The following is a 24,024-nucleotide window of genomic DNA, read 5'->3' as shown; positions in this document are numbered from 1 at the left end:
TATTATTACAAAAATTACAACAACAAGCTTTTTCATTCGGAGTATTCTCTTTGCTAAGTTTTTTTCAGGGCTACTTAGTGTCGCCCTGGGATCATGGTTCTTGGCATTAGGCCTAATTACTGGCGAGTAACGAACTTTGAGACCAAGAAAATATCCGGCCTTATCCAGCCTGGTTACTGATGTAGCAATCTCAAACATAAATATACAACCATACCTAGGATTTGAACCAGCGGACTGTCCCGTCACCTTGGCCACTGCGACTACCAAGTCCGCAAATTATTAAACTTAATCTACTTAAAATAATTGGTTAATATTTAGTGACGTTTACTGTGATCTTTATACCAATAACAAATGCGAATATTACAGATACGCGTGTTATAACGATGTAAACTTGTTCGACTAGTATCAACGGTTACATTCTTGGAGCTAATAGTCGATAATATAGTGTGAATAGATTAAACATTTCTGTTAAAAAATAATTTTAATTTTAGCACTATTAAAACATCTGCTTTATTATTGATAATTTAATGGTTTTTGCATAATATACAATAATATTCAGCTTTAAACACAAAGTTTAAACAATTATTTAAATTAAACAATTATAATATATATAATATATAATATGAGCTCACCACCATTCGTAAGAAATTTTATTTTACTGTTTAATTCCATGTAAAGTGGTATTTTCTTAAAAAAGTCACCAAATACTTATTGTTATATTGGAGTATTGGTCTAGACGCTGACAATTACGAAACCCTTAACAAGAAACGACTTGATCAATCAAAACAATTCGTAAATAAGGGTTTGGAAATTCGGGCTCAACAAGATCACTATCGAGTGTAATTAATGCGTTTAAACCAAATATCGAAAGAAAAATGGTCATTATGCAAATAGATACTTTATGAAATAATGTTGAAACATTAAAATTACCATATCATTTTATATGTTCGAAAATTTATATGAAAAAATTGGGTTGCATCTCACACTGAAATCTTAAAATTAAAAAAAAAAAACGTAAAAATTAATTTATAACATTGATTAATAATATGGTGGACTAGTGCTCCACGACACAGTAAACATTAAAATGGTAATTTTTCACTTAATTTTATTATCCAATAAATATCTTCACTGTCATTACATTTGCTACTTTTAGTATTACCACTCATTGAAGAATACTGTTATTGTTCAATAATGGTTCTTGGTCTCTCATCCTCAATCACAAACACTTTCACAACACCTTCGCATTGACGCAATAACAATACTCCAACGTGCTGAAATTTTAAAACATTTAAATATTCTTGAACTGAAAAACATCATCTTAGCCTCTAAAGTAATGCATATTTATGTGATCATCCCTAACATGGAGTGAAAATGAAAATGAATCAATTAAATCAAAAAATCACATAATACCTTTTTCCACATATAGTCTAGTTTTGAAGTATATACGAGATTGGTTCAAATATGATGGGCACTGAAAAAAGCCTTCGGAGGTCAAAGATTCAACACCGACGACGAGATAGAGGAGTTCGTGCGCACATGGCTGCCTAGTTGCCCAAGGATACCGGCATCAAAAAACTTCCGGAAAGATGGACAAAATGCGTAACTAGCGAGGGGAAATACCTAGAAAAACTGTACATTTTTGTAATTTTTTTCAATAGCAAATAAACGTGTCAGAGTATTTGTCTCGATCATATTTGAACCACCCGCGTAGTTATCATTTATTTCAAACTTGTAGCATTCTTTTCGATGGCAAAACTTTCACTCGTTATAATGACCAGCTTCTGTGCTAATATTAACCAAAAATTAAAGGTAAAAGGTTAGAGTACAAAATGAGAAATATTAGATTTGAAAAGATAATTATATTTTAACTATTTATAATAGCAAGGAAAATGTTCATTAATAAAAAATTAGACCTGTATAAAAATATTACGTATTTGTTTGTGTGTAGGTAGTGTTTAGAATTTTGATCCACATCTATGTTCATATAAGTGTTGTGTGCTATATATAAAAATTCTAGTATCGCATTTTATAGAAGAATGTATCTTATATGGTTGTGTACAGAACAGCATATACGTTAAATGGCCTTCACAGCTTTGGTTGAAATTTTCCGTTGCTGTATTATATAACCGTACCTGCACTTCGCTGATACCTAAATCTGATACCAAATTAAGTGAAGAAAAAAAACCAAAGACAAGTAAAATTTAGACGGAAATCTGAAAATCAACATCAACCAAAATTCACATCAAATTGTGAAATTGTAGATTCATTTCTTCCTCAAAAACAGTAACAATGACACATTAATGTTTTTCACTTTAAATGCGCGAATTTTGACTAATAACAAAATTATCGAAATAACGAATATTCATTCATTGTATTCTAAATATGAAAATGCAAATATTTCGTAAGAGTATGCTGTAGAGCAGACTAACTAAAAAAGAATAGAATTATTAATTGCCTAAACATGATGTCGAATTTATCTTTTATTAAGGATCACTAAATGATATAGCATCCTGAATTTTTTAATCAATCTCTTCAATATTGATACATCAAGAAGGTTCTACTGGCTTAAAAATTTCAGGATTATATTATTTCTTTATAAATAAAAAAGCTAGTAATTGATTAGTTCACGTCTACAACTTCGTGATTCTAATAATCATGTTATTTTGTAACCGAAAGTCAGTATTTAGAAAAATGACGGGGTCAGTAGATACAAAATGATGCAATAATAAACGTACAATGAAAATACTCGAATTTGAAAAAAATCAGGCTAGATGCATCCGAGAATTGACGATATATACCTTGGTTGCCGACCTGATCGTCGCCAATCTATATTTAGAATACTAAAATAGTTCGCTGACATTGACACTGCAACGAAAATGCCAAATGTATTTGGTAAAAAGAAACAAACTTCAATCGCCGCAATGTTTTTTGAGTTTGAATTATTGTGTTTTTAATTTTTCTTTAAATCGTCGTCTCTATTTTTTTTTAATTTAAACATCATACGATGGCCTGATAACAAAACGGAATTGTGACTGCGTATTTATCTCGTATGATTAGTACAGCTACTTCATATATTTTTAATAATACAAACAATTTATCTTATGTTAAGTTCAAAGATACAGTCGAGTGGTATGAGTAATTCTAGCGGCTTGGTGTCTGGTTAAATTTGATCAAATTCCACTTGTTTGGGTAACGGATGAGGTATGGTACTTAATTATAAATGTTATAGTTATATTTAGAAATATATAAACACAAATAGAAACACGTAGAAATAAGTGTGTTATTTCGCTAAAGTTCCAACGCTGTCCTAATAAGGTTTTTCGATTGATTACCAATGATTATCGCTACGTAACCGGAAATCAAAGGATTTGCGAAGTTATCCAAGATTTCGCCTTCAAACACGAAAGAAGATTACTAAATCATACTAACCATACTAACATGTCAGGAGATTGAAGCGAACCAAACCATACGAACTTATATAAAGTGTATACCTTTAGTGTAAACTATAGCTATAAGTTATTATAATTTTATAATTGTGGAATACATATTGATACATTTTCTCGCACTCGTATTGCTTGTGAATTAATCCAAGTACAAATGAAACGTAGTAATAAATTAATTTATAATTAAGATTGTACTAAGCGTATATAATAAAAATATTATAAAAAAATTTAGTAAAATTTTTAAAAAATAAAAAGTGTAATATTTCAACAATATTTCAAGATACAGCTCTAAAAGCTTTTTAAACAAGCATTGTACAGAGTGGGATATAATACAGTTCACTTAAGAACTTTAAAAAAATGAGTTAGTTTTAAAAGGATTTTTTTTAATTGTAAAGCTTTGTTATGAAAGATCTGTACAATTTATTTTATTCATAGTATTGTACATCTATAGCCGCTACTGTTTCCTATCTTTCAGGCAATTTACGGATTTCATCTCGAAAGAACAAGGTTATCCACGAATCGACTTATTTTTTGGTATTTTCATAAGAAGTGAAGCGCTGGTCAGACTTATATGTCGGAACAAGTAGTCATTGGAAGGAGCAAAGTCTGTAGAATATGGCGGGTGGGTTAAATTTCCTATTTAACGTTTTCAAGTATGTTTTTGCCGATTTTGCAACATGTGGTCGAGTGTTGTCATGCTGAAGCATAACATTGTTGCATCTTTGCTCGTATTCCGGTCATTTCTCGCGCTGTGCTCGACTTAAACTCATCAACTGTAGTCGGTAGCGATCTCCATTCATCGAGTAATGCTTTCAAATTCTCGTCCCTAATTTTTTGGCCTGTTCAAAACGTTCTTTTATCGCTGTTTGATATGAATCAGATTTTAATTTAACTTGGTTGTTTTACTCGTATGAAAACTTGTACGAAAACTTGTTGAGAAGTAAATTTATTGTACTCTAATTGAGGTTTTGAAAATATTAATGAAAATGCAAGAAATAAAAACAAAATTGATATTAAATATGGTATATTTCAATAGCGAATTAACCGCATCGATAACCGCTCAATTATGTGATTGCACGTATTATTAACGTATTTTGCTTGGATTTAATTTTTTTCACGCCACCACTGATCCCTAAAGATACCCTATGCTTCAGAAGACATTTTAAAAAATCCATAAAATCGCCTTCAGTGATCTAAAAGTGAAGTTGCGTGAGCATTTAACTACGAGGAAACTCTGTTCAAAGTGGGTGCCGCGTTTACTCACCATTGACCAAAAACAAAAACGTGTTGATGATGTTGTATTTGGCCATGTTTAAACGTAAAAAAAAATCGGAATTTTTGCGTCGATATGTAACAATGGATGAAACATGGATCCATCACTTCACTCCGGAATCAAAACGATCATTATCTGAGTGGACAGCAACTGGCGACAGGCCTATTTCAAGGCAAAAGATAAATTGTTCTATGAAAGTGATATTGAAATGTCAGAGCGGCGCTGGAATTATTCTGTGGCTCTTGATGCAGATTATGTTAAGGAATGAAGCCAATTTTGAACAAAAATAAGGCACGTTTTCCTTGTTACGCCCGGGACTTTTCAGCCCATGTGTTAGGTGAATATCTAACAGGTCAATTGAAAAGTCGCGTGTCACAATGCACCGTGTCACAAGTCAGTGAAAACGAGGGCAAAAGTCCATGAATTGAACTTCGAATTGCTTCCTCATCCACCGTATTCTCCAGATCTGCCGCCCAGCCCCCAGTGACTATTTCCTATTTATTTTAGGTATTCTAGGGACATTTCCGATCATCACTTCTTCAATCGATCATCTCAATCATTATTATTATTAGCAATCATTATTATCAAGTTTTAAGGGTTAGCTTTAAATTTACAATAAAAAATAGGAAAAACGCGTTGTTTGTAAAAAAGACAAATCCTAATATTTTAAAAATTTTAATTTTTAAACAATACAATATATATTTTTAAATTTTTCATAGAGCCATAATAATGACTTAGACACAACACATATTTCATTACCATTATTAAACCAGAATCTTTTTTAAAAGTCTCCGAGTTTGTAGCATCGATATTTTTTTATTACACAGCACATTTTTTCTCAAGTAATTGTATTAAAAGTCGTCAAAAACACGAAAATATATCCGATAGCGAGACGAGTGGAATTTGATCGAACCCAATCGTGATTAACCAGACACCAAGTCACTAGAATTATTTATATCACTCGGCTGTGTCATGACCGAGGCTTTTCATTGTCACGGCATTGAATATACGGGATTTGCCAATTCTCCATCATAATAATTTGGCGTAGACAACATGTTTCTTTGACATTTAAAACGTAACTGTTAACAATTTTAGGTAAATAAAATAATAGATATGTATAGTTTCTTTAGATTTTGTTTTAAAAAAATAGCATTAAATCTAGATAACTCTAAAAGTAAACCGACAAAATTTAACAAGTGAATCTTAATATAGTTGAAAATATCTTTGAGTTATTTTTAATCAAAAACTTTTAAAAACTCTCTTGTTTTATATATATTAATCTCTTTGATACATTATATATTTTGTATAAGTATATATAAGTATCTTGCATAGTCAAGAAGTATGTTTAACGATTTTTTTGTCGTCTGCAGATAATGTCAATGTAAATTTAACATCTAACATCATATTTATTTTACATCTTTTATCGGCAAATGCAATTTTTCAAATTAGTAGAAATTACATGATGCAAGATCAGGCGGATAAAGTTAATGATGTATGGAGCAAGTTTTATTTATCAATTTGGTGGCAAGTGCAAATTAATTTTACAATTGAACGCACTGCAGTGTCACTTTAATACAGGATAAATACTCATCGTCATATTCTTTTTTCTGTAGTGTGGAAACTTAATTTAGAACAAGAAACAGTAAAAAATGTAAACTAATTTAAACTAAGTGTATTTCAGATTATCGAATATTAACATTTTACATTAACGAACGTGGTTTAAGTGATTTAAATAATAAACATTAGGCATTTGGTATTATCTTGATGATACTTCTTTTCTTTCAACCCATCTAAAATTTGCTTAAAAAGTTACTACTATTATACTTACTACTGCTTATATTCGTTCCACAATTGATCAGATCAGCTAGTGTACAATGAATATTGAAATTCACCAACCATTTCCAGTAGGCACTCATTTCTCCAAGGACGCACTAATAACGATATCTGCATTCCATCGCAATTGTTCCCTAATTACATTTAAGGAAACATCATCATCTTCATTATCGGCGCCAAAGAAATTATACCAACATTTTTGAGTATTTTCTGGATACAGAGCTTTCCAGGTCTTATGCAAATTTTCAAGATTTTTTTATCGTATGGTTGAAAGTAGAAACTTTCGGTAGTATAGTTTGATAAGTTTTATTATGTCCTGGTCCATTTGTTGGACTAACTGAGTTACGCTCTGTGGTTGATACTTAAGTAAAAAATTGGCCCATTCTCGTTCCCCATTTGCTGTTCTACTGACAAATTAAATATATATTAGCTTTAAATTCTATAAAATAAAGGTGTATGCTCTGCTGTCTTTCTCGATATTACACAGGCTTTTGACAGAGTATGTCATGAAGCCCTTCTATATAAAATAAAATAATTTATCCTAAACATTTCTATCTGCTAGTAAAATATTTTTTTATAAATCGATACTTCCATGTTAACCATGAAGGAACATACTGTGATCTCAAATTGATAAGAGCTGGCGTGCTACCTTTACTAATGATACGGCAATATTAGGAGTAGTAGATACTGTACAGAGCTCAACCCAGAAACTCCAATCTTCTATTAGATACCAATAAAGTTGCTATCTGGACTAAAAATTCTAGAATTCACAAATAAGAGGATCACGCCACAACATGTCTTTATTAACAGCATGCAAATTCCATATGGCAACACAACAAAATACCTTGGGATAACCCTGGATGCCAAACTCATATGGAAGGAGCATATAAAAAAAGAAACACGATGAACTCGATATCAAGTTCAGAAAAATGTACTTGTTGTTTGGGCGAAAATCCTTAAATTATCAACTTACAACAAGCTTATTTTATACCAGCAGATACTAAGACCAGTGTATAGGTATGATATTCAGCAATAAGGCTGCGCCAGTAACTCCCATGTCCAAATGATTCAAAGGTTTCAAAATAAGGTGCAAAAGTGTATTGTGAATGCGCCTTGGTACGCAAGGTTTGCTCCATCGCGAGCTTGAAATCAATATTATTAGACATAGACATCTCAAACCGAAAATACTTTCTGATCTTGCAATTGTTTGTTTAAAGTCAGATTAAAGTTAACTGTTAGTTGTATACTGGTTTTAATAAATAAATTGTCAATGTTATACCTGAGAGATGCTTGTGAAACCACTTGAGGAATATATTGCTTGTCATCCAGGCGGTTTTTGAACAAGCATAATCCACAGGGATATTACAGTTTTAAAATGATGCTTAGATTTTTTATTTTTCCTATTATCATTGGCTTTATTTTGGGTGAACATTTGGCATTAGTAATATCCATTATTATACTATCCAATTCGTTAGTATACTTCTAGAAAGCTAGAAAAATTATTCCTTGTTATTCCGGCTTTCTTCCTAGGGCAGATCTTTCAAATAATACAGCATTTGTTTTTTCTGGTAATATTTTTCAGATATAGGCAGGAGTCGAATTCCATATTTATTGTTAAATCGTTCGATCCCACCATCACTACTAAGCCATTTGTCATATGCAATACAAATATAATAAACATTTAATCATACGAAAACTGTATAACAAACACCTGGCATAGGATTAGGATAGCGATAGCACTGTTCTTAATTAATTTTTTTAAATAATTTTAATCTGTATAATTTTTCGTGGCAACGTTTCAGATTCCTGTCAAATCACTACATCTAAATCACAGTCAGTTAGTTCATAACTATTAACGATATGAAAATTTATGTAGTACACTAGAAGCAAAAAAGAACTGCCCAATCATTAATTTCAAGTCGAACAATTAATGGTTAACCAAAATGAATGAATTAACAGTTTTATATTTATTGAAATGAAATAAAATTAATGCAATTATGTTTGTTGTAAATTAGATATTAATAACTTATGTTAGGTAGACACAATTACCTTTAGCATTATGCAAGCTAAGACAAACGTTTCCGAAATGCAGTGTTTTTTCTTATGTTTAACAGTGCCAAAACTTACATTTTGATTTAATATTTCGATCGATTCCAAATATTAATAAATAAAAAGGTAAATAAAACATGAGGTTATGATAGAACAAAGTTCATGGTTGAAATTATGTAAACAAGATTATCATCGCCGAGCTATCGGTCATTTCCGTCTTGGAGTATGGATTACGAGTAAAGTTGACGTCAAAAGAAACCTGCGAAATTGACTTATATACTATGTTTTAAAAAACTACTTGAAAAATAACAAAAAATAATGCGATTATGATCATATTGCGATTATGAAGTGATCATACGAGGGTTATGTGATAAGTAAATATATTTTTATTTGTACAATATATTAGATTATTTAATATAGCGTAGACTTTGAACCTTTAGTCTTATACCACTTGGTTCCTATATAGTGAGCGGAATGCAGGAATGTATTTTATTATTTACGTAATTTAATAAACACTACTATAGCCCGTCCGATAAATGACGTCGAATGTAGTGCTAATTATTCGTTGTAAAAATGTAAAATTCATTTTAAACTCGAAACGAATTTTTCCTTCTCATTTTTTCCTAGTTCAAAAGAGGTAGAATGCTGTTTGATGCGTCGGTTACATATTGATGATTCATACATCCTATAAAATTCAATTTGAATTTGGTGGATCATGTTACCAAATGTATTTTTAGGGTTTATGATATGGCTCGGTGAATAGACGTAAAACGAAATGAAACACTGCTGTTTACATGATGTGAACGTTATTTATTGACGATATAAAATAAAATGTGGAAAATATTAGTGATAAAAAGGATCGGCGCTGAGTTTACCTGTTGACGAGGCTTGGGCAGTCGATGGTGGCACGTCTGAACTCAACACTGATCAGATACTGGATGATTCAAATTACCCTTCAATAATCTCCCAGATAAACGTCTCAGGGTTGCCAGCTAATGGTTATCGTGTTGGCACTGCTAGCACCCCACCTGTGTTCAACTTCTGGGCTTATATTCCTGGGTATTTTTAGACAGTTATTCCACGATGTAAAATTCGACATGCCTCAAGGTCACTACATCTGTAAAATTCTTTAAAGCATTAGTGATAATAATTAGAAGTTATAAACCGAATGGTCTTTTACTGATTTTTTTGTGGAAAATGTTAGTCTTGCCGTGAATTATGAGTAACCCCATGGTACCAATTTTCGCATCTTGCCAATCACTGGTTCCTCACTGGTAAATATGCGGCGGCAGTCGCTAGTATATATGTGGATAACTCGATGTGAATAATTTATGCATTATATATAATAAGTTAAAGTATGGGTAGGAATTAGCAATTTCTTTAGTAGTAATTAACAATTATAATAGTCGCCAATTATTCTTACCTATAGTAGTGTGCTTCTGAAGAGGTAATTTAGATAAGAGTATATGGAGGATGTATTGGACGCTTACATACATTTTGATTGCATCTTAAAATGCTAAGTATCAATTTAAAGAACCTAACTTAACTGCTAATTTGGTGATTTTGGCCATTTTCTACATAAAATAACTGCTACCGAAGCTCATTTCACCCAGCGTAATGATAACGAAAAAATATGCATACAGTCTATCCAAATTTGGTGTAAACATACGTCAGCTAAATTTATGACGTCAAAACGTCGCAATGTTGCCGTATCAACTGTGAGTTTTAGTTCAATTTGGCTTTGATACATAATAAAATACTAGTTTAAATAAAATAATGAAACAAAAATGTAATATATATATATATATATATATATATATATATATATATATATATATATATATATATATATATATATATATATATATATATATATTTATGTTTATTTTAGCATTATGGTACATCTAATGCATATATTGTCAAATAATAGCCACAATAATTTCTAGGTTAGAGTTATTTTATTATATTTACCTTTAACTCTTTTCCACACCACCTGTGAAATAGAGTTCTAAGCGCGTTTTTTATGTGATATCTCCCTGCTATGTAGTATGTATCCCCCTGGAGGCCTTAATATACCTAATTAACCTAATTGTATATCCAAGTAATGTATTGTACTTTCATTAGAGCGCAGATTTAACTTTTTACCTTTAGTTCTTGTTTGCTTATCATTTGATATCACTATATTTTTTATTTCTTCTGCTACTATCTGTGTAGTAGCAGAAGAAACTGTGTAGTACCATTCTTCATAAAATTAATCACTCCCTAACGCATTTGCCATATATGAAAAACAGTTAATGTGTTTTCTCTCCTTACACATTTTAACCAAATACTCATGTATATTCGTACAATAACACACATATCTAATGGACATAAATCTTTCATTCATTCTAGAGTACGATTTCCTACAATTATTGTATATTAATTATATACACACCTTTAGTTGTTTCCAGTCTTATCACCCTGTCTTGAAAATAATTAGAATTGAATCATAATCCCATATTGAGAAAGTTTCACTCAAGTGAATAACTAAGCTATTCATTTCCAATCTGTCGAACGTTTGTTCAGGATTCCATCATTTCCCAGTTTCTTCTTCAATGTGCCAGATCGAGGTCATCCAAACCGAAGGTGCTATTAACTTTTACTGTTTCCAGCATGAAACAATATATCTGCGATGAAATATTAACAAATATTCTGACTAATAAAACCTTAATGTTATTCCAGTGTTTTTATTTCCACCTTTTTATATCAACTTTAGTTGTGTTAACACTATTTTTATTATCATCTTGCGATGAGTGACCGTTGGGTTTACTATCCATGTCCCATCTAAACTCACAAATTGAAATAATAAGTTTTTTGATTTTATTATATGCTTTAAAAAATTGTATTCTTTCGGTCGATATTTTTTATAGTATCGAACTTTTAGTTGGAGCCGAAAGTTCATAGTCATTTAGGGATTTTCCCCTTTATTAACAAGTGAATTTTGAATGGTTTGGTATCGACATTTTTGTGTTAGCCGATGTATCGATATTTTTTAAAATATCGATATATCGAAAAATCGAGATTTTTTTCTGCGACACACATTCCTTGCCCAGTGTACTCACCAGGCATAGCGTTTTCTGATTATTATTTTTTCAAATCGATACCCAATGGCTTGGCTGGCATACCGTTACGAAAGTACGAAAATGGATCAATGGTCGATTGGATTGCTATAAAAAGAAAGATAGGATGAAGTTATTAAAAATAATGGAAAATACATTGATTAATATATATTGTACTAAGTTTTCTCAATAAATGCCTTTTAAAGAATATTTTATATTTTTCTTATGACCAAAACTTATTGATTAATGTATTCATTTAAATATCACTCCCTCTTGCGCTTATCAATATACAAAACGCTATACAGAAATAAGTATAAAGAAAAATAAAGTAACATCAAAGTCTAGACGTCGATAGTTTTTTAAAAATAGAAAAATATCGATTTTAATATACGGTAACAATAGCGAATATCTTCATTGCTTTGCTGACATGCTTCAGAGACGTCATTTGTTGTTCGTTTTCGCCGATCTAGAACCGACATATCGCGTCTAATTGAACCTAAGGTTATTACACTGAAAAATTATGCCGTAAATTTGTTGGCAACAATTCGCTTGCCTCTGATTGTGTGTGCCTTCGTTGGACCAACGTGTTTGACGTCAGTATTGTTATTAATTAGATATTATTGAGAATAAAAGTTGATTAATTTTGAAATATATGGTGTTAGTAAGATAGCCTTGACCCAGAAGTCTGTCAAGAGGAAATAGTTTGTCTTTAGCTTTTATCACACGAAAAACATAATATCAGAATTAAATTGATATTTACAAGGGCTGTCTGATAAGTCAGGGACTTTTTGAATGAATGTTATTTTTTTGACCTTTCCTTGATTTCGGTGATGTTTTAGGCAAAAAAATAATGTACATAAATAATCAACACACGAAAATAACTTTTTCCATTTTTGTTAAAATTCGAGAGGTTGTCTACTGTCAATTATTATTAACATAGTATAGGCATAGAGTGCGATCTCCGATGTATAAAATTGTAGCCTAGTTTTGTTCATCGAAACCACCGGGGGGCGCCACAGGCGACTTAAATTACTACAAGGTGAAAATAAAAAATAAGATTATTTTTTTTTGTATTACAGCGGGAAATAAAAAAATAAAATTTTAATGAAACATTTGTATAACATATATGTAAACATTTTCAAAATACATCAAAAAACAGTATCCAGTCTGACAACTGATAACTTATTTTCTAATCGTACATCGTTATTGCCTCAAATATAATAAATTAAGAAATAATAATTTGTCCAAAATATTCTTAAGCATACAACATTTCAATTTACTGAATTTCCATGTTACAATTTTGATTACGAAACCTCCTTGTTCTTTTTTATATATTTATATAGGTATTTAATTGGACACTCTCTATATTATATAGCAGTAGTAGCTATTCGAAATTTGTAATTTTTGCTCTCTGGCATTCAATTTCCTTTTCATCCACCAGAACAAACCATATCTAATTATTATATTTGTTATTATATTTCCTTTATTCAGGATGTTATACAAAATTAATCATTTAAAAAATCAACATTTGCTGGCATAATATCTGATTGAGAATTTTCATTACATTTGGTGTTCTATATTATTTTACCAGTAAATAAAAAATAACAAATAATCTAGGATAACTTCGCCACAACAGCTTCGAATTAAAATAGGTTTACATAACATAATAGCAGAATCATAAAGGTTCTTATCAGCATCAAGTTGAAGGCAAAGGCATCTGCGCAGAAATTATGTTATAATTTTCAGTTTTTAAACTTCTCAATTTACTTAATAAAATATATATAGTCAATTCAAAATAGCAATGACACGGGAAATGTCGCAATATTGCCGCAGCTATTCTGAGTTTTAATACATTTAGGCTCTGCCATATAACAAAATTTTAATATAAATAAAATAATTGAACAAATATTCTATTAAATATAATTTATTTTAACATTATAGTATATCAAATGCATTTATTATCGAAGAACTTAAAACTACAATTAATTTTACAGCCACAATAATTTATACGTTAGAGTTGTTTTATTATATATACATTGAGCTTTTTTCCACACTAGTATCGGTAGGGTTCTAGACGCGTTTTTGTATGTAATGGTATCCCCGAAGGCCTAATCCACTTAATTCACAATTGTATATCTGAGTAATGTATTTTACTTTCATTAGAGAGCATATTTATGTTTTACGCTTAGTTCTTGTTTCTTTCGTTGCAATGTATCCTTGTAAAGTCATTATGATATTACTACATTTCTCTTTAGTTTGTCCTATTACTATCTGTATACATCTTTCTTGATAAAACTACATTTAATCACTGCATCTTTCTTAATGGCATTTGCCATATCTGCAAAACAGTTAGTGTTATTTCTCTCCTTATACACGTTAACTAAACGTTCATATATATTATCAACAATAGCACACATGCTCATAAAGCTTTCGCACTGTATAATACAATTCCCTACAATTAAAGTATATTAATTGTATACCGACCTTTAGTGGTTTCCTCTTTCATCAACCTGTCTTGGTAATCGTCAGCATTGAATCATAAACCAACATTCATAAAGTTTTATTCAATCACAGTCACTTTCAGAAATACTAGTCAAGCTGTTTATTTTCAATCTATTAAAAACTTACTCAAGATTCCACCATTTGTCAATTTCTTCTTCGATGTGTGTGATCGAGCTCATACAAACTGATAGGTGTTATTTTCGACAATGCTCCTTTCCATAAATCCAGACAGTTCTGGTTTGAATATCCTCCTCGACCTGATTATCTATTATAATAATTCTTTGCAATACCCCATATCAACTCATTTGGATTAAAAATGCAGTGATAGGGAGGGAGACATAATATACACTGTGGCCATAACATTCAGTAATCTGATCTACTATGTATGTTTTGTCAGGCTTAATTATAAAAAAGTAAATTACATGAAATGCAATTAAATATTTCATTTATATTTACCGTGTAATAATTTGAAATAGTTCATTCTTTAACGTGATTTCCTCGAAACTTATTTTATGTACTTTAAGCCATTCCTTAATTGCAGCCTTTGTTGATGAACTTGTTAGGATTTTCTCCACCAGTGTACTATATATTTATATGGTAGATATGGTGCATTGTACGTAACAATAACTGATGGTTCCTCTAAGTTTTTTAAAAGCTGTTTTTCAAACTAAACACTAATTCTGAACCAGGAATAAAACCATTCCAGTTTCCAGCATGAAGAACTATATGTCTGTAATGAATAAAAGTTTAGACTAAAAAAACCTAATCGATAGTTATTCCAACGTTTACCTTTTTCCATGAACCTTTATTGCATTTATACTATATTTATTATCATCTTGCCATGAGCAACCCAATGTACCATTCTGAAATATCCATGGCTCTTTTAAATATATAAATTGATATAATTCTTCCTTGATTTTGTTATATGTTTTTAAACATTATATTCTTTTAAAAGCAATCTATGGAAGTTCGATTAAATTCCTTCGTGGGTTATCTTTACACCACATAAATCCTAGATTATCCAACAATGTATGAACGGATGTTCTACATCTTTCAAATATCTGTATATCTTTTGGATCTTTATGGATACTTTCCAGACTAATAATTTTCTCTGAAATAATTGTATTAAATTATGTGTCGATTGAAAAAACTACTTACTGTTTTATACATTTCGTATATTTGATCTCTGAAACGCCAAGATTTATCTTGATTCGTCACCTGTTTCGCATAAACACGGTTACTTTTTGGCGAATTTAAGGTTATATTGTTTTTTATTTTTTGAGATAAATTAGTGACCGTGTTTGTACTAATATAAAGTGCAGCTGCAAGGCGCAAAAAAAAATTTTCAATAAAAACCGCAGCGATTTCAAATTTATTAAAACAAAGCGTTAAAACAACGTTTGTCGGTTTATAACCCGTAATTATAATATTTTGAAGAATTTTCAGAAGTTTGGCAAACGGACAACTTTTGCAGTCTCATTCCGTTACATGTACGAACTTCTCTAACAGCATTCTATCTCTTTTTAAATAGAATAAAATGACAAGAATAATATTGTCTGACTGTAAAACGAATTTACAACTTTATACAAACATATATTGACACTCGTGTCACTGCTATTTTGAATTGACTATATATTTGTAGTTCTATTTTTTTTAAGATTCTAATGTGGCCTTAGCAACTGCTGATTCCAATATTTAACTTATAGTCATATTTTCCATTTAGATAGGGTAAGGAAAATGATTTGTAGATATTAACATATTTTGTATTTCAATTCAATTATCGATGTAGATTTTAATGAAAGACATGATATTAAAATTGTAATTAGAAACTATATTTTGGTTAAACAATGATATTCCACATTTGGGTCTACAATCGTCAGATCGGTCTGTTATGCAAAGAATAAACCTTCCTGTTTGGAAGCTTGATGTTGGAGATCATAAGAGGTTTCCTGAGGTTTATCATTGTTTGCTTTTAAAAACCGTTTTTGCGCTAAAGCCGAATCCTTTGAAAAATAATTAAATTTATTTGAATCTTTACATCCTTAAGAACAACATTTTTATTAAGGTTTTGTAATTAAACATATAAGATTTGCCTTAAATGCTACAAAATTGTCGTCATAACACAAAAATAGAAAAAAAGAGTATAATCTAAGATGTGTTACAAAGTTTCGAATCGAAATAAAGAAAATGAATTTGGCCTCAATTTAAGTCCAACAACTTTTTGACTCTAGTCAGGCTTAGACGCATAGTGAGAACATGGTTATGGGTGTGCCCAATTAAATTCCCTTTCTATATTTCTATATTTTGTGGCTATCAAACACAAACCTCATAATAAGCAGCACTAAAGATGGAGCAAAAACTATAAACCATCGATATTCAGTGAACAGCGTTATCTAATGATCAAAATTTTAATTATCAATCAAATATATTAACAATTGTTAAATAACCTAACTATTGTCTGCTTCTGCCCTGCCATATATGGTCATATCTGCCAGTTTTGGTCATAGAATAAAGAAACTTAGAAGTGCATCTCCTATGTTAAAATTGGTTCTAAGTTAGGTTCGGAATCCCCGTGTGAGGGCGCTTACGCATGCGCCGTATGACAGTTAGTTACGGCGGGAAATTTTAAAATGTTTAGTGGGAAATTTTAAAAAATTCTTTTAATTTTACTGGGAAAATATAAAAAATTAATATTTTTAAAAATATTTTATTGATATATTACAATTACATTAATTTTCCTTGACCATAAAGACATTGATATAATCACAGAGATATCTCCACTACCTATATTATCTTCTCTCTAATATTTAAATCAAACATTAAAATAAGATAATATAATTAATGGTTCTGTTGTATTATTTTTTAGAATCAACTAAATTAACAACCTACCTAAATATTTTATGAAATATGACAACTGCAGTTCGGTCTATACAGTCAAGTTTCTGAACTAACGACCAAAATTAGAGGTTACTACTGGAGGAGCAAAAAGGAATCTTATTCAGTATCTGTATTAATGTTCTTCTAGAACGCAAGCAGAATATCTTCGATAACAGTTTATATCCTCTGCCACTGCATTTCAATAAGGATAAAGCCATTAATTTTTCATCCAACCTGAAACGAAATTGATGAGACAGGCTGAGTTATCTGTAAATGAACATATACATTTCAAGTTGGAACCTCCATTCTCTAATAATAAATATAAGCTTCTTATTATATATTTACTTCTGGGTCTTGTTGGGGTAGAAGAATCTCCTATATATCTATCAGCCTCAAAATAAACTTGTGATTTAATATTGCCATTCGGGGCATATGTTTCTTGTCTTGTAGTAAAGCTAAAGAATCTCAATAAATATTGCTTAATTAATTCAATGCAATAAATCATTATTATTTAACAAAATACTTACTATTTAAATTACTAGTAGGAATTACATCTTGTTTCAGTCATGGCTTTCCACATTTTGGTCTATAGTCTTCATCTTTAAAATGATTACAAACTTTCCTGAACCTACATAGATGATCATAAGAGGACCCGTTAAGGTTTTCTTTTTATTACACTAATAAATTAAAATACACAGGATATTCTAAAGTAATTGTCAAATATATATAAAAGCACATACCGAAAAACTTGACGTAAATAAATAGTACAAATTATATCACCTAAAAATGGCCGTTAACTGCTTAGGTTAGAATTATTAATACCGAGGCCGAACGAGAGAGATACACACATATAGCTGTTGTATTTTTCATTTACATTTGGCCGCGTAACAGGGATTCCGAAAAGCTTAAACGTGGGACCTAATTTTTCCATATAACTTTCACTTCTAAATTTCTATATTCTATGGTTTTGGTTCCCCAAAATTCGTGATTTTGACGTAAATGACATGAAATGGCCTGAAGGGCAAACAAGTTCGGACACAATGAATTGTCAGAAATATTGGACGCAAACCCAACAGACTGTTCGGTCATTGTTTATAATTATGATCGGTCAGGCAATCAGGCATGAATTGAAAATCCGACAAGGAAAATCATCCCAGTCAAGCCAGTAAGCAAGCTGAGATAAGACCACATGTTTTCTGGAATGATCTCTAGTCTAATCCAGATAAACCCTAATTGGTAAAAATATAACAAAAAGCGGTATTATTTTAGGAAATCCGTGATGAATAACACCATATGTTGTCTCCAACTTTTCCAAAAAAATGTATTAATTTAAAATTAAAACTGTGAAAATATATTAATTACTTTATCTAACAACTAAAACCAACGTCATTCAACTTGGGTAATAAGATATGGTTTTTAATGTGTTATCAATTACAATGATTATAAAATATAATGGAGTTTTTGTGATGTAAGCGTAATAAACAAAAACATCGTATGTAATACAACATCATCGCAATTAAAAATATTAATTGACGCGTCTGATAATAAATTATTGGCATTTGGACGGCAATAAAAACAGGCTTGTTTTTAATTCTTTTAATGATCAGGTGGTCTTTTTGTTTCTGTCTCGAAACTGTGGCATCGACTGGTACTATACACGTGGTAATTTTCCAATACCTTTAAGGGCAATGTGCCAACAACGTTTTGTGATGCTTTTTATTTTTGGTCTTTTTTTAATTATTTGTCCGGGCTTAATCCGTTAGAAACCGGTGCTATACCAGTTAACTTGGAACCGTTTCAAATAATGAAAAAACTTTATTTCAGATACTGATTTTTTTAATTATTTAGTTAATACATTGTTACTAGTCGTTTCCGTCTAACCTACAATTTGTCTTTATAATAACTTAAATAGGTATATAACTAGGAGGACCCATCGGCCCTATCTCAGTCTCTGGTGAAATAATGTTTATACATGTCATTGCGGTATTTTTTAATATATGCATCTCACTGCACAACACTACACAAGATCAGATGGTTTGATTATTTTGAGTCTGTGTCCTGTTCTGGTGTTATCCAAAAGCTGCAATATTTCAATATTCTCATGAGATGGTCTCGATGTAGGTAATCGATCCTATAGTATTTGGGTGAGCCTACAATACCTCTCAGGACTTTGTTCTGAAAAAATTGTATTTTGTTTATGTTACTCTTTGCACTACATAATTGAACTCCGTATGTCCATATAGGTTGCAGTATTCATATTCATATTTTTCTACAAGAGTCTAGTTCTGGAGAATCCTGGCATGCGCACAAGGATTTGGATTTGCAACATTGTCAGTTGTTGAAAATTTTACGTATATTTGAAGAACATATCAGTAAATAATAGACCCAAGTAAATGTTTTGGTATATTTTTCGTCCCCTATAATATAAAGAATGTAATATGAAAGAGTATTTTATAAACATCTTTCGTTTCAAAATAATTTTGAAAGGGTAAAAGATAAAATAAATCAATATGTAATTATCTATCAATATATAAACACTACAATAACAAACCAAAGTTATAGTTCTTGTAAATTATAATAGTGCTAACATCAAGTTGATCTTGATTTGTCACCCGCTTCGTATGAGGATGGTTTCTTTTCGATGAATCCAAGATCATGTTATTCTTTTTTTGAGATATTTCAATGACTGTCCATGCAAATATTCAGTGCATTTGCAACACGCTAAAAATATGTTCAACAAAAACCGCAGCAAATTAATATTTAACAGTAAAAATGCTTTCCTCTCTAACGAATTTTATGGCGAGAAGGGGCCTCCATTACCTAGATTATCATGTTGGAAGTAACTGATTAGAGACGCAATCTGTTCTGTCTGGCATCGGCATTTCTAACCAGAGTAATAATAAACAGCGATTTGAAATGTATCAAAACAAGCGAAGCGTTAAGACAACGTTTGTCGGTTTATAACTCCTTACCACTATTGTTTTGAGGAATTTTTCATACAACCGGTTTGACAACCGGACGACTTTAACAGAACTAGTCGTTTACGTGTTCTGTATTGTATCTCTTTTTAACTAGAATAAAATGAGAAGGAAATAAATATAATAAAAATCGAATTTACAATTTGCGGCAGGCAATACATTAAACATATTGATGACGTATGTTGACAGCAACTTTGGATAGACTATATTTATTTTAATTTTATTAAATTGTTTTCGTCAATCGTTATTAATCGTTTTTGTTTTTTTTTCAGGTGGATATAGAACTGAATGGGGAGCCATTAACAATTCACATGAAATTAGGAGAGAGCGGAGAAGCCTTCTTCGTAGAGGAACTAGAGGATGATGGCGAAAATGATATTCCAGATCACTTGGCTACCTCGCCGATACCAGTTTCGGAATTGGAACATCTTTTCACAAATCAGGTAAGTTATATCCGTCGCGCCGCGATATTACCATTATTTCACGAAATTATATTGCAGGGAAGAAGGAGAAGTTTTAATTTGGAGAACGAAACAAATTCTTACGAGAAGAGAAGACATACTGCGGATAATCAAATGACAACCAGAACAAATATAGAAAATTTTCTCGAGAGACAGGTTTGTATTATTTTATTTCATTATCCGTATGGCATAGAAGATATGTAGAAATAGTTGGCCAAAAAATCTTCTAATTTTATTTGGATATATCGATATTTTTTATGACATCTATTGTTTTCATCAAACCAATATTTGTTTGCACCAATAACCTTATTTGCTCTTAAGAATAATAGACCTAAAGAATATCAAAAGCAATAAACAAAGTGGCGTCAAAATAAATAAATTGCAAGAATTGGACATTGATTGGACAAAAGCCCAGTTCAAACTCAAAAAACTCTTAAACAGCTGAGCACTTGATGAATTAATTGTTTCTAGATGTTTACATGATATGGGAAAAACCCAAAAGGAAAATGGCTACCACACCAGTTGATTGAAAATGCCATTTAGAATTGTTTTAACATCGTGGTTTAAATAGTTAAAAAATAGAGTTTTTTGTGCAATTGCAAAAAGCCAGACAAAGCCAGCAAAATGTGTTAGTCCAAGAGAAACATACACATCGATGCTGTGCTATGCTTATGGTCAGCGTCCTCACCAAACATAACGCCTTCTGATTACCGATCGATACAGCTTTCCTTGATTGTCTCACGGTTTTGAGATGATGAAGAAATACAAAAGTAGATCGATTATCGGATCATTGTCAAATCAACATCATCTTTCGACACGTTATGGCCATATTGTCAAAAAGGCGAGAAAATATTTTAATTCCTACAAGGGTCGAGTCAGAAATAAGGTCCGCCAAGAGCTTCAGCCGTGCAGAATTTGATAGAAGCCTTATTTCTGGATCAATCCTCGTATATATTGTATTCGTACTTTTGTTTTCATAACATTAACATGGTTAAAGGTATTTTTAGCTATGTGAAGGTGTCTTATTTTGATACCGATTATTTTACCAAAAATTACGATTGTTTTGGCAACGATTCAAGTTTGCTGTTGCAGTTTACATGGAATAAATAAAATTATTTTGGTCTTAGAATATAAATTTAAAAGTCTCCATAAATATCTTACATAATATTGTTTGGTCTATTATGTTATGTACTCCACTAATATGGAATTAAAACATGCTTAAACTAGTAGTTATTTGTTCAAAACAAAGGTACAATACTACCAGGTGTCTTAGTGAATACTTTCCGTTCTTTTTAAACAGATTTCACTAGCCATAAGTATGTAATATTATGATTTTATACATACATTGACTCTACTAGTAAGTTATGTTACGCCAAAATTATTCCCTATATATATTTGCCTGAAAGCGTGTATTTGTATTTGTACCAAGTAAATAGTATTTGCGAGAAGTTTCACTTTCAATTTGAAAAAAAAGCCGAACAAAGACACAATAATGTTATTCTTCAGCATGACAGCGCTCGACCACATGTTAAAAACCGGTGAAAACATTAAAATGGGAAGTGCCACCCCATCCGCCGTATTTACCTTACCATACCTTGCCCCTGGTGATTACAACTTTTTTCCACATATGAATCATGACCTATCTGAGCAGCCCTTCATTTCTTATTAAAATACCAACAAATGGGTCATTTCAAGGATAGCCTCAAAAAAGATAAGAAAAGCGTTATAAATGTTAAATATTACTTTTGCTGAATATGTTGTGAGTAAAACAATCGATGGAAGCATTAAAATTCATTAGAATTGATTATGAAAGATCAAAATTAGAGAAGTTGCTCATATATTGCATATCTATAAGTAAAATAGGCTGTTTACATTAATTAAATATCAACTATATTACAGATTGAATTGGGTAACATCGAGGGTACATCAGCTGAGGACATAACCGTATCAGCAACCACCGTGTCCAGACGCAGCGATGACGATGATCTAAGTCATAGTCAAAATGATGTTTCCGAAACAATATTCAAAATGGATAGCCTCGATGAACCACTGAGCAAAGTGGAAAATGAAAAGGCCCAAACCGAACAGTTAACGGTGAGTTTTTATATCTGTTCGTACTCTCTGTGATGTATTTACTTGTTATATTAGGTGGACAAGACACCATCAAAGACTCCGGATGATCCGCTCAGCGAGAGCAAGAGCAGCAAGAAAAAACGTAAAAAAATGCGCAAGAAAAACGCAACCAGGAAATCGTCGACTAACAGTTATGTTGCTAGCTCGACATCCGACGCTGTGGACAATAGGACGAATGGATCGACCACCGACCGAAGTTCATTAGATAGCAATTCTTCTGAGCCAGAACTCAAAGAAACTCCGTACGTTTTTATCCTTTAATAATTTTAATAGGCCATGAATAAAGTTATTTCCTTTATTTTTCAAAGCGAATTTATTCATATCAGTTTCAAACACCAATAAATGATGTATGTACCATTTTGATTAAATACATTTTGACACTTTTCTGTAAAACCACAATAGACATGATAACTGTAATAAAGAATTACAAAAATATTGATTTATAATAATAATATATGATAGACATATTCTAAAAAATCATTTTTAAATATGATTTTGAATACCACACTTTCAAAATCATTTTGATACATCTAAAGAGTACCCAATAATAGAATAATCGCCAGTATCTCTCACATTTGCTAAAACAATGCTAATAACAAATTGTATGCTAATAATTATAACATTCAGTGGTAAATGTATTTGACAGGACTATCAAAATGTTCATTTTGCATAGTTGATGTCAAAAAGAAACCATATATTTGATATTAGCTTTTTATAACCTAACCATTTAATTAATATTTTCATTTGTATTTGAAGAATGTCATTAGGAGTGAACAACAGTTCTTAGAGTTCAGTTGGAATATTTCTATTTTCCATCCCATTTTTTTTCTCTTGGTGGCATTTGATTCTTGTAGGAATGAAATCCGTCAGATTATATTAAATATAATTTCCCATATTATTTGATAACTGAAAAAAGAACTAAATTATTAACATACTCACAAAACAAATGTGTATCATACACCTTGATATTATGTTTGCAAGACACTTTAGACATAATTAAAGTAAATATTTATATTAGAACGGTCTTCACAGCAATACATTACCGATATTCTAGCTATACCGGCTGGTTCGCGCTTTCAAAATTCAACCATATTTTTCCAAATTTTTCTACCATCATGTCGAAAATGGAGTTTTTACCAATGTATAATTACATTACCCTCACCATCAATACACATTAGAATGTCTACTTCTGTAGCCGTACAAACGCTTTTACGCGCATTTAAAATGATACCATTTCAAATGTTAATTTTTGTTTTAAATACATTCTTTGCAGAAATAATTTTATCTCGGATAAAATAAATATGTAGCTGTCATAAAATAGTTTATCAAAATTAGTCACCATGCCTATTCCGTTATTATAAAAGATACTGAGATATC

At 31.0% G+C, this 24,024-nt stretch overlaps 1 protein-coding gene across 3 annotated transcripts in view; it reads left to right on the top strand.

Moving 5' to 3' along the window:
- Lpin (phosphatidate phosphatase LPIN) overlaps nt 1-24,024 on the top strand; it is an 89,000-nt gene that overhangs the window by 53,883 nt on the left and 11,093 nt on the right. For all 3 annotated transcript variants that reach the window (XM_076404152.1, XM_076404150.1, XM_076404151.1), the window contains exons 3-6: nt 20,326-20,496; nt 20,554-20,670; nt 22,414-22,608; nt 22,663-22,889. In XM_076404152.1, the coding sequence (XP_076260267.1) occupies nt 20,326-20,496; nt 20,554-20,670; nt 22,414-22,608; nt 22,663-22,889 (710 nt within the window). The remainder of the gene's footprint in view (nt 1-20,325; nt 20,497-20,553; nt 20,671-22,413; nt 22,609-22,662; nt 22,890-24,024) is intronic.

This window comes from Rhynchophorus ferrugineus, unplaced genomic scaffold (genome assembly GCF_030347505.1).
Source record: "Rhynchophorus ferrugineus isolate W39M unplaced genomic scaffold, kcgeb_rfMv2 rfM4, whole genome shotgun sequence".
Taxonomy (NCBI): Eukaryota; Metazoa; Arthropoda; class Insecta; order Coleoptera; family Curculionidae; genus Rhynchophorus; species Rhynchophorus ferrugineus.
This window is presented reverse-complemented; position numbering and strand designations above follow the sequence as displayed.